The sequence below is a fragment of the Pongo abelii genome, chromosome X, assembly GCF_028885655.2.
Source record: "Pongo abelii isolate AG06213 chromosome X, NHGRI_mPonAbe1-v2.0_pri, whole genome shotgun sequence".
NCBI lineage: Eukaryota > Metazoa > Chordata > Mammalia > Primates > Hominidae > Pongo > Pongo abelii.
This window is the reverse complement of record NC_072008.2, coordinates 130,284,348-130,297,098: the sequence shown is the minus strand read 5'-3', so window position 1 is coordinate 130,297,098 and position 12,751 is coordinate 130,284,348. Positions and strand designations below refer to the sequence as shown.

Below are 12,751 nucleotides of genomic sequence, written 5' to 3'. Positions count from 1 at the left end.
TTTTGTTCTGACTAGGAGAAATTCTTCTGCCTTGGGATGCTGTTGATCTATGGCCTTTCCCCCAGCCCCATGCTCTCTGAAACATATGCTGTGTCAACTCAGGGTTAAATGGATTAAGGGCGGTGCAAGATGTGCTTTGTTAAACAGATGCTTGAAGGCAGCATGCTCTTTAAGAGTCATCACCACTCCCTAATCTCAAGTACCCAGGGGCACAAACACTGCAGAAGGCCGCAGGGTCCTCTGCCTAGGAAAACGAGAGACCTTTGTTCATGTGTTTATCTCCTGACCTTCTCTCCACTATTATCCTATGACCCTCCCATATCCCCCTCTCTGAGAAACACCCAAGAATGATCAATAAATACTTCATAAATTAAAAAAAAAAAAAAAAAAAAAAACAGAATTATCGTCGGTATTTCTGGGAAGAACTGAAATAAAGACAGAGTGAACAGAAGTAACAGAGACTGGTAGGGAAGTTTCGCTGAACTCCATAGCACATCTATGTAGCCTGAGTGTGCCCTCCCAGAAGCACTATCGATGGTTCTGTCTGTTCTATAACCACATTGGCTCTCATATCCACCCCCATCCTTTTTTTCACTGGCAGCATCCTATTTATACTCATTCAACAAGTACATGGAGTGAGATCTACTCTGTTCCAGACACGGAGAATATAAAAATGAATGAGACACTGTGTCCTCCCTCTAAAGATGTGAGAGTTGTACAGTCTAGTGGGGAAGACAAATCCGAATGATAGGCAATCACAATATATTTCACGAAGGCAACAGACCACCATCTTCTCTTATATGAACTGGGTCTGCAGCCTCCTAACAGTTCTCCCTGCTCCTTGCCTCCCCTTCCAAGACTCATTGCCACCAAAACACTGTTTGGATCATCCTTTTATCCCCTTGAAAAACTGTCTACGCTTCTTTATTGTATAAGCCTTATCTCTCACTACCCTCCTAGAGGAACCTTGTGCTCCAGCAATACTGGTCCCCCAGTAGACATCCCATCAGTCAGCGTGCCTTTCTTCATACCTCTATTTGGAATGCCTTCCTCCCCTTCCCAATCTCTACCTACCTTCTAGGATTCAAACACCACCTGCTTCTGCTCTTCCTCCTCCTATTCTGCTCAGCCCAGCTGGAAATGACCTTTGCCTCTTCTGAGATTCTACAGTTTCTTCTTTACAGAAATACATGGCAATATTCTGGCATTAGAGTTATTTGTCTGCATATCTTATCTGCCCTACTAGACTGTGAATTTCATTCAGCACTGTATCCCTGGTCCCTAGCACAAGACTCTGATATTTATTGAATGAAGGACAAATGAAGATAGAAGGACATTATGGACTTGGAACTGAATCATGGGAAGCCAAAGGAATTTATTAGTGAGAAAAGGGGAATCCCATATTTCCTAAAGAATTCTTATTAGGTTGGCCAGCTTTCTGACATGAAAGTGTAAAGAGGGTCTGACTATTTCCTTTAAAAGAGTAAGTAATGAATTTCTCTTCTATTATCTGCAATTTTTTTAAAAGCAAAGGTGTGGGAGCCTCTAGTTTTATCTTGAACAGTTTAACCCTGGCTTAAATTGTCCTCAAAGGAAAGGGCAAGCTATCCCTTATGAGAAAATACCAGGCCAAATATATTTTTAATCATGTGTAAATATCATCTCCCCAACTAAACTATATGCTTCTCAAGGACAAGAATGGATTCTGAATTTTCTTTACAAATGTTTCCTTTGCTCTATTGGGGTGCACATGTGTGCACATGCACACACACACACACACTCACTCAAGTGCACATGCACACAGCCTATGACAGTGCTGAGGAAAAGGGTGAGTGTACTCAATACTTAACTGTCTGGTGCCCTCTGGGACCATCACAGTGGAACTCTGTAAAATCAGGACAGCAAGGGACAATTTGATATCAAATTTCCTCTTACCAAATCCACTTCTGATGGCTATGAAGGCAACTGTCATTTCCTGATGGCACAATTCAACAGCTATAATTTGCAGCCTGGTTAGGTGTGTGCTGTGCCCTGCATGCAAAGAGGGTGGGTTTGCTCCCATGCTGTGGCCTGAGGGGATTAGTTGGAGCATATCGGCTTGTATCTCTGCACCAAAGGATGGAGGCACCAAAGGGAAACACACAGCAGAAGAGATTTTGATTAAACTTGTTTCTTCGACACTCAGTCTGGAAAGATGCATTCCCCTGTGATGACAGAAAAAACTCAAGTAAGCTATAGGAAATCAAAGTCTCCCTCTATTTCTTATCCACTTTGAGCAATCTTTCCAAAGTTGTAGGAATTACCCGCTGATGTGTACATCTGCCTATTGTTCTTCCTTTGGAAATGACCCAACAGAAGAGAGGTGGGGTCTGTATGTTTTGATCCAGGGCCATATTGAGCATCAGAGACACCACCCTGCAGGTACCATTAAATGTGATTGCTTTAACTGTGACTAGCAGAATTGGGGTATGTGAGTGTGTTGGAGTTGGGGTGCTTTGTTTATCATGGAGTTACAGTCAAATGTATACTTTCATTGGCCTCTCTGGCCACAGAAAGGAAATGAGGCAATATAACTTTCCAGCTACCCAACAACTGGACAGGCCCATGGGAAATATCTTATTCCCAACACCATTGCCTCCTTCACCAGAAAACACACACACACGTGCACACACACACACACACACACACGAAGCAGTTTCCCAGCTAAATCTATCTGGGTAATTACAGTCTTATCTAGGAATCTTTAGCTTGCCTCTCTGAATATACTACTGTCAATATGGGGAGGAGGGATGGGTACAAAATATGTAGGAATATGCCTGTGCTCTTGGAAATAAGCTTTAAAATGTTTATCAGACAAAGACCATCAATAACTTAGCTGAAAAGGTGTTTGGGTGGGTGGACTAGGAAACCAGATTTAGCCACAGGTCACTGCAAAGGTTCATTGGGAATTCTGACCCTTGTACCCCTATGCATGGACGGCCCAATTGGTATCTGATCTTGTCATCTTGCTCTGATGAGTGGATGCAACCACTGCTCTTATCTTTATATGAGATCTTCCCTTAAAACAAGGGGCTGTGTGACTGAAGGAATCTGCCCCCAAGCTGGAAAGTCCATGTGGAACCTGCATCCACAGCATCTAAAATCAGCTTTCCTGAAGGAATGATAGAGTAAGCTTGCCAAGGGTTGAGGAATCCCTTTAGAAATCAGGAAAGGCCAGTGATGATGAACATTTTTTCATGTGTCTTTTGGCTGCATAAATGTCTTATTTTGAGAAGTGTCTGTTCATATCCTTCGCCCACTTGTTGATGGGGTTGTTTTTTTCTTGTAAATTTGTTGGGGTTCATTGTAGATTCTGGATATTAGCCCTTTGTCAGATGAGTAGATTGCAAAAATTTTCTCCCATTCTGTAGGTTGCCTGTTCACTCTGATGGTAGTTTCTTTTGCTGTGCAGAAGCTCTTTAGTTTAATTAGATCCCATTTGTCAATTTTGGCTTTTGTTGCCATTGCTTTTGGTGTTTTAGACATGAAGTCCTTGCCCATGCCTATGTCCTGAATGGTATTGCCTAGATTTTCTTCTAGGGTTTTTATGGTTTTAGGTCTAATATTTAAGTCTTTAATCCATCTTGAATTAATTTTTGTATAAGATGTAAGGAAGGGATCCAGTTTCAGCTTTCTACATATGGCTGGCCAGTTTTCCCATCACCATTTATTAAATAGGGAATCCTTTCCCCATTTCTTGTTTTTGTCAGGTTTGTCAAAGATCAGATAGTCGTAGATATGCAGCATTATTTCTGAGAGCTCTGTTCTGTTCCATTGGTCTATATCTCTGTTTTGGTACCAGTACCATGCTGTTTTGGTTACCGTAGCCTTGTATGATAGTTTGAAGTCAGGTAGCATGATGCCTCCAGCTTTGTTCTTTTGGCTTAGGATAGACTTGGCAATGCAGGCTCTTTTTTTGGTTCCATATGAACTTTAAAGTAGTTTTTTCCAATTCAGTGAAGAAAGTTATTGGTAGCTTGATGGGGATGGCATTGAATCTATAAATTACCTTGGGCAGTATGGCCATTTTCACAATATTGATTCTTCCTACCCATGAGCATGGAATGTTCTTCCATTTGTTTGTATCCTCTTTTATTTCATTGAGCAGTAGTTTGTAGTTCTCCTTGAAGAGGTCCTTCACATCCCTTGTAAGTTGGATTCCTAGGTATTTTATTCTCTTTGAAGCAATTGTGAATGGGAGTTCACTCATGATTTGGCTCTCTGTTTGTCTGTTATTGGTGTATAAGAATGCTTGTGATTTTTGCACATTGATTTTGTATCCTGAGACTTTGCTGAAGTTGCTTATCAGCTTAAGGAGATTTTGGGCTGAGACGATGGGGTTTTCTAGATATACAATCATCTGCAAACAGGGACAATTTGACTTCCTCTTTTCCTAATTGAATACCCTTTATTTCCTTCTCCTGCCTGATTCCCCTGGCCAGAACTTCCAACACTATGTTGAATAGGAGTGGTGAGAGAGGGCATCCCTGTCTTGTGCCAGTTTTCAAAGGGAATGCTTCCAGTTTTTGCCCATTCAGTATGATATTGGCTGTGGGTTTGTCATAGATAGCTCTTATTATTTTGAGATACGTCCCATCAATACCTAATTTATTGAGAGTTTTTAGCATGAAGGGTTGTTGAATTTGGAGAAATAGGAACACTTTTACACTGTTGGTGGGACTGTAAACTAGTTCAACCATTGTGGAAGTCAGTGTGGCAATTCCTCAGGGATCTAGAACTAGAAATACCATTTGACCCAGCTATCCCATTACTGGGTATATACCCAAAGGATTATAAATCATGCTGCTATAAAGACACATGCACACGTATGTTTATTGCAGCACTATTCACAATAGCAAAGACTTGGAACCAACCCAAATGTCCAACAATGATAGACTGGATTAAGAAAATGTGGCACATATACACCATGGAATACTATGCAGCCATAAAAACGATGAGTTCATGTCCTTTGTAGGGACATGGATGAAGCTGGAAACCATCATTCTCAGCAAACTATCACAAGGACAAAAAACCAAACACTGCATGTTCTCACTCATAGGTGGCAATTGAACAATGAGAACACATGGACACAGGAAGGGGAACATCACACACTAGGGCCTGTTGTGGGGTGGGGGGAGGGGGGATGGATAGCATTAGGAGATATACCTAATGTTAAATGACGAGTTAACGGGTGCAGCACACCAACATGGCACATGTATACATATGTAACAAACCTGCACGTTGTACACATGTACCCTAAAATTTAAAGTATAATAAAAAAAAGAAGAAGAAGAAAGAAAGAAATCAGGAAAGGGAAACCAATGAGGCAAAGTTGCTGGTGCCTCATGTGGAACAGAGAGGAAGTGCCTGCATAATCCAAGTTGTTGGGGCCCTAGTTCCCCTGATAAGAAAGGCACGCAGCAGCTTCCTTCTGTCTACTGCCTGCAAACTCCTGCCTCCTCTACCTTGGGAGAATAATGGCTGGACAGTGGGCCGGGCGTGGTGGCTCACACCTGTAATACCAGCACTTTGGGAGGCTGAGGCAGGGGGATCACATGAGGCCAGGAGTTGGATACCAGTCTGGCCAACATGGTGAAAACACATCTCTACTAAAAACACAAAAATTAGCCAGATGTAGTGGTACTCGTTTGTAATCCCAGCTACTCAGGGAGGCTAGGGCACAAGAATTGCTTGAACCCGGGAGGTGGAGGTTGCAGTGAGCCGAGATCACACCACTGCACTCCAGCCTGGGTGACAGAGCAAGACTGTCTCAAAAAAATTAATTAATTAATTTTTTTTTAAGAAAGCCTGGATATTATTGTTTTCCTCCCCTGGAAGGAAGACCAAACAGACAAGGTTGGGGCTAAAGCGGGTATTCGAGCCTTCCTATGCTCCGTTCTTGCCAGGGGCCTGCTTCTTGTAGCTACAGAGCCCCACAGCAGGCAGAACATGGGCAGTCTTTGCAGAGGGAAGGATTTTGCCATTAACCCCAGGAACAAACAGCACTCTTCAGTCTTTCTTTGATAATGAGTCCTTAGCTGCATAGTAGCACTGTGCCAACCATTTTGACTGAAATCCATTTAAACAAAGGAGACACCCAATTTAACATCTAAGGTTAGGCATATCTGTGATGTCAATAACCTATTTGATTCATTCTATTCACATATGTGACTGTTTTAACTGATAGTGTATATGTGTGTGTGCACACACGCACATGTATATGCAGAACTGAACTTTAGGTGGCATTATGTATAGGCTCAAGTTCAAGTCTGCCCTGTAAAGTACAGTCCAACTGCTTTTCCCAAGCCTTCCAAAGGCTGGTATAGTTATTAAAATTTGAGCAACTACCAGGCTGAGTTCTTTAGAATATAATGAATTAATACTGAATTACTATGCCACTTTGTGTAATTGTTGGGGGAGGGAGTAGTACAGCCAGTCTCTACCATTGTGTCCAGGCTGAATCCTGCTCATTTTGGGTAAAAAGAATATAATTGTTTAACATTTTAAAAGGCAAATAAAAGTGCTTAAATATTTTGTAATTTGCAACTTGAAAAGAAAACAGTAATGGGTTTCCAAATACATGTCTTTACTTTTAATGAAGTGTTTATTTTTCATGGTTCTATTGGCAATAAAAGAACAGCTCCACATCAAAAGCCTTCAGGGAAGCAGTTTTCATTTGGAGGACAGTGAGATTGCCAATAATTCCGATTTTTTTTTTTTTTTTTTGGAAAAAGTAAACTCCCTAGACTATATTTCTAGATATAGGTTATAGCCTATTATCCCAGGTAATTATTTTTTGTCTCTTACTCATATAGACAAATTACAAAACATTATGTACTATACCCTAAAAAGATTTTTAAAATTTAAGTGACATCAAGATCAGAGGGCTCCAGAATGTTTTAATGAACATGTTTCCATTATCCTCTGTGCCTGTTCATTTTGTTGGAAGAATAATTCATTCATTTCAAATTTGGCAACTTAAACAGCAGCAAATTATAATTTTCCCATCATAACCCAAAGTCAGTATATTGGCTTCTCAGCCTTTGAGGGCCCTTTTGTACCTTCTTTTGCTTTGACAACAGCACCCTCTGCTGGGTTTTGTAATCCATCACATCTAATGGGATCGACCCAAATTGCAAACAGAGGCCTCCCTGCAACATTGCACACAGCAGGACATGATTCATAAATCAGTGTTCCACCCTGGTGATTCATTACCAGATATATTTTTTCTGTAAAACAGCACAGCTCAAGGAAGTCATCAAGAATTCAGAAGCTGCAAAAAATACCTTCGTTTGATTAATCATCTCTCTGACCTTTTTCTTCTTATTGAACAAGGTTAATAATACTTGTTATCACTCAAAGTTAAACTGTATTAGCTGCCAAGTGATTTTTATTTTGCAAAGGCCTGTTATCACTGCCGAGATGCTTCAAAGCTGGGATTGGTTACATTCCTCAGGTATGACCCCGAGGGACATCTGACCAATGCAACGTTTCCCACTGGAGAGGTCAGCAGCTTCCACAGTGACCTGGAGAAGCTGACAAAAGTGGAGCTAGATACTTCCAACCGTGAAAATGTCCTCATGTCAACCAACTTGACGGCAACTAGTACCATATATATTTTAAAACAAGGTAAGATTGTTTCCAGCGATATCTGACTGTAACAGCCCCTATCTCAACATCCACCTTGAAACCTGTGTATACCATTCATAAACAGAATTCACCTCTAGCTGAGAAGATGTACTCTTCCTGTTTTCCAGCTATGGAAGTTGAAACACAGACAAAATTCACACCTTTTACAAGTTCTCATATCAACTTTGGGCTCATCTCTGTGGGAATCATGAGGTTCAATCCCTGCCAAGTCTGCTCTGCTATCAACTTATTTCCCAATACCCAGCTGTTTGCAAAGGTCTTTCAGGGTCTGGCTAGGTTATATTAAATAAATGGAGCCTGGGCTCCAGCTGAGCTTAGCATTCTAGATCAACGCCAACATGGGTGAAGAAAAAGGAAAATCTTAGGATACAGACCAAGCAAGAATATAAGTGAAATGAGAGAATTAAAAACTCATTATATTTGAAGACAGAAAAGTAAGGAAGAACAGAAGAAGAAAGGAAGGAAGGGAGATAGGATTTGGAATGTCTTAGAAGCTAGAGGAGAAGCGCACAAAGAGAAATTGCTTTCTCTCTGCCCTCTCATTATGACCTCATTCTGTTGTTAGGTGGTGACGCCAGGCACTCTAAGAGTACACTAACTTTTGTTAGTGGTGTTTTGTGGAGTACGGCAACTGTGATGGTGGCCCCAGGTGGTAAGGTGCTAAGTTGAACTTCATACTCTTCTCATTCTAGCTCCCAGCATATCAAACTGAGGAGGCTGATCCAACAAGTCAGTGAGGGAGGGAATTCTTTAAAAATGAAAAAAGAAAAAAACAAAAACAGCCTGCAGTGTTAGACAAGAGTCTTTTATCCAAGAAACAGATACTCCAGCTGTGAAAATAACAAGACCCAAATGGATAGGGAACACGTTTGCCTGTCAGAGCGGTAGTCTAGCCCAGAAGGCAGATAGGACCAGAGCACCCCACCTGCTTATCCCTTCCCAAACGTGCCTCCTAAAACTAAACCTGTCTCTTTTCTGCTTCCTGCTCTTCCCTTCCTTCCCCCTCTTCCTCCTTTGCTCTTCTGTCTGCAGAAAATACTCAAAGTACCTATCGGGTGAGTCCAGATGGTTCCCTGCGTGTCACTTTTGCCAGCGGGATGGAGATCGGCCTCAGCTCAGAGCCCCACATCCTGGCAGGGGCAGTCAACCCTACCCTGGGCAAATGCAACATCTCATTGCCCGGAGAGCACAATGCAAACCTCATTGAGTGGCGGCAGAGGAAGGAGCAAAACAAAGGCAATGCTTCGGCTTTTGAAAGGAGGCTGAGGGTAAGGCTTGACTTTACACAAGATATAGAATTTTTATAAGTGTTTTGTTTGTTTGTTTGTTTGTTTGTGTAACTGCAGAGCCTCCCTAAACTGAAGTCCCATTTCTCCAAAGCTTTTCTAGGGACTGACTGGCTTATATGATATACTAATTCAAAAGAGGGTGCTAATGGCCGATAATGGTTCAGTATCCTTAAATGAGCATTCTAATAGGAGCTTTCTTTGTCATTAGCCAGCTAAAGTGCTCTAATAGTAGCAATTTCAGGCACCAAGAAAGTCTGGCTGGAGAAATGTGTTTAGTCAAAGGAGGCCCTCCAGCACCCCTCCCAGCATGCCCTGGAGATGTTTATCAGGTTCACTGAGTTGACCGAGGTCCCTGCTTTCCAGGTAGTTCTTTGGAAAGACCTCTCAGGTACACACAAAAGGATGTGAGGCAAAAGGCAACATTTGGGCAAAGGCAAGTTAAGAGGAAAAAATCAGTGAATTATAGCATTGCCATGAATACATATCCAGGGCCAGAGGGATAAAGGACTGGTACTGAGACTGGGTTGAGGTACTCAGAGCTGCCTGGAGGAAGTTATAGATTAGGGAGTTTTAAAGTCCTTACCAAGCACAGTTCACCAGAGTTAACCAGGAGACCTCGGTCAGCTTTTCTGCAGCAAACAAAGCCTACAATCGCCATAGCACTCTGTCTACCTGTCTCCTCTTGAACATTAACCAGTGTTAGGATGATGTAGCCAACTTTCTACATGTAGTAACATTCAATATCAGCCCTAGAGCAACTGCCAACCTGCGGGAAATAATCACTCACTGTTGAGGCCAGATCTGCTTTGAGCACCTGTGTCACGCCTGATATACCGGGAAGGTTTATGTTATATATAAAGTTTCGGTGCCGCAGAAGGAATAGCACTCGAATATAAAATTTTCTTTTTAATTATCAGCAAGGCAAGTTACTTCTATAGAAGGGTGCGCCCTTACAGATGGAGCAATGGTGAGAGCACACTTGGACAAGGGAGGGGGGAGGGTTCTTTTCCCTGACGCACGTGTTGCTGTGTCGTTCCCCTATTGGCTAGGGTTAGACCGCACAGACTAAACTAATTCCGATTGGCTAATTTAAAGAAATGACGGGGTGAGTGTTTTGGCGGGAGTCAGGGCAGAGCAGGTAGCAGGTAATCTGAATGAGTTAGGGTGGAGCAGGTGATCCGAATGATTTAGGGTGGAGCAGGTAATCGGAATGAGTCAGGGTGTAGTAGGTAATTGAAAAAGGTTGCTTTACGAGGAAGTTAAGTTTAAAAGTAGAAGGCAAAGAATTGAACATACTGACATATTCATTATTTGAAAAGAAATTTAGAACTCATATCAAAAGTTTGGTAACCTTAAGGTTGTGGAAGTGCAACCCCCAAACAACCACCCAATTCCAGAGAGAGGCAGTCAAACCAGTCATATGGCTTGATATGAACAAAATAATCTACAGCAGTGCTCGCTTTTCTTTTTTCTTTCTTTTTTTTTTTTTTTTTGAGACAGAATCTTGCTCTGTCGCCCAGGCTGGAGTGCAGTGGCATGATCTCGGCTCACTGCAAGCTCTGCCTCCCGGGTTCGTGCCATTCTCCTGCCTCGGCCTCCCAAGTAGCTGGGACTACAGGTGCCCACCACCACACCTGGCTACTTTTTTGTATTTTTAGTAGAGACGGGATTTCACCGTGTTCGCCAGGATGGTCTTGATCTCCTGACCTTGTGATCCGCCCACCTCGGCCTCCCAAAGTGCTGGGATTACAGGCATGAGCCACCGCGCCCGGCCAGTGCTCACTTTTCAATCAGTTCTATTGGTGACACACAGCCACAGACTTTAGTGGGTGGTTTTTTTTTTTGTTTGGTTTTGTTTGGGTTTTTTTTTTTTAAGCTACTGAAATTTGTATGTGCACAAGTCAATTTTTATGTTTCGATTCCATTGACAAGTTTCTGACAGAATATTTACCAGATATGCCACTGAAAGGAGAAGTGAAACCAATCCAAATATCAAACCTCTGCGTGGGTAGCAGTAAAGATTTCTATCGGAATTCTTTGAGAAATAGGACCTCCTGGGTAGAATCCTGGATGGGGAAGTTAGAGAATCTAGCCTTGATACCCTATTTTACAAATGCTTTAAGAAATGCCTTGATTTTTTTTTCACCTGTAAAATAAAAGTGTACTACTAGAGAAAGTAAGAATTATCTACATATGGCTTATCGAGCTCATGGACTCATCACAGAAAAATTGTATTGAAGACATGATTTCTTAGTGCCTCTCCCAGCATATAGCCTCAAAAAAACTTTCTGAACCAAATCATATACTATGTGACTTTGGGATTTTTCATTCTTTAGGATAACTCATTCTATATTATGTGACCTTGGATGTTTCCATTTTCTAGAACAACCCATCCTGTTTTCTGTCCTCCATATGCACAGATAATGGAGAGAAAGTATAAACTGTAATTTACACCCCATATCCCAAATTGTTCTTAATGCTGAGAAGCTAATGGTCATAAAACATTTGGGAGCTCATTAGTGTTAAGAAGTAAAGTGTTTAGTTAGTACTAATTATAATGTGACCCATTTCCAATCCTGTGGCAGAGTTGAGCAGATTTGCAGACTGGACTATAAGGGCAACAAATTCAAGGCCTTCTTCTCTATATCACTTCTAGGCTACTCCCTGAGGCCCTGTGACTGAAAAATGAGGCCCCTTATTGGCCAGGTGGTGTTACGATGGCATGCCCCTAGAAGTCTAATAACAATAACAATCATTTACGTATGTTTAGTGCCTCAGAGTGAACAAAATGGTTTCATAGCCAGGATTTTATTTGATCACCACAGCTGTCAATTGTTACTTTCAATTTACAGATAAGGCTACCAAGGCCCAGATAGGTTAAGTGATTTGCCCAAAGTCAACCAGCTATTAAGGATCAGAGCCAGAGCTAAAATGCAGGTTCTCACCTAGCATGGCACTCTTTCTACTGCATCACACTGTGCTGCCTTGTTCCTTAAAATAATTAATCTATAAATCATTGCCCCACTCAGTGGAGCTACCTTGGCAGGGTCTGACTCCTCATTTCAATGCTGACAAAAAGAGACAAATAATCGACTCTAATGTACTGGCAAGTGTGGGAGGCACAGGACAACTGGCTGGCTTCCAGGCAGGAAAAGCATGAAGCAGGCAAAAAGAGGAAGGAGGCTGCTTAACTGGTTAATTTTTACCTGCTCTCCCTATTCCTAGTGATTTTTTTTATGCTGATACCTCAATTTCCCCAGATTTGGCATTTCCAATTTAATGAAATGAGTATGCTCCCAAAAGGGACATGTGAATCCAATTTTGACAAAGCAAATTCTCTTCCCCCACTGACGTTATTATTTCTGAGATGGCGTCCCTTCATTTCTGGTAGCTTTTCAAGGGACAAGCTGATGCCAGTTTTCTCTCTTCCTGGACCAAAATATGCAATGGCCCATTTGTAAGCATACAAAGAATAAGCTTCTCTGATGCTCTCAAGTTCCTCAATACCTTGGACTGAATCATTTATTTCTTCTAGTGAAGCTGTCATTTCAGACTGAGGGCAGGTGGAGCTATCAGAGCTGTTGAGACAGAATTTCCACGTCATACAACATAGAAACCCCTTCTGTACTGTGGGAAATGGGGCTCCCTTTTGATAACCCACACAAAAGTGTGGTTGTAATTTGCAAGTGTGCAGGCCATAAAGCACTAATTGTTCAAGGACAAAATAACAGGTTCATTTAAAGGCCCATTTGGTAAGATGATAGACGTCAAAT

The 12,751-nt window shown here is 41.8% G+C and overlaps 1 protein-coding gene across 11 annotated transcripts in view; it reads left to right on the top strand.

The window, feature by feature from the left end:
• TENM1 (teneurin transmembrane protein 1) overlaps positions 1–12,751 on the top strand; it is an 841,958-nt gene that overhangs the window by 803,774 nt on the left and 25,433 nt on the right. For all 11 annotated transcript variants that reach the window (XM_009235231.2, XM_002832080.2, XM_054545040.1 and 8 more), the window contains 2 exons: positions 7,496–7,668; positions 8,722–8,957. In XM_009235231.2, the coding sequence (XP_009233506.2) occupies positions 7,496–7,668; positions 8,722–8,957 (409 nt within the window). The remainder of the gene's footprint in view (positions 1–7,495; positions 7,669–8,721; positions 8,958–12,751) is intronic.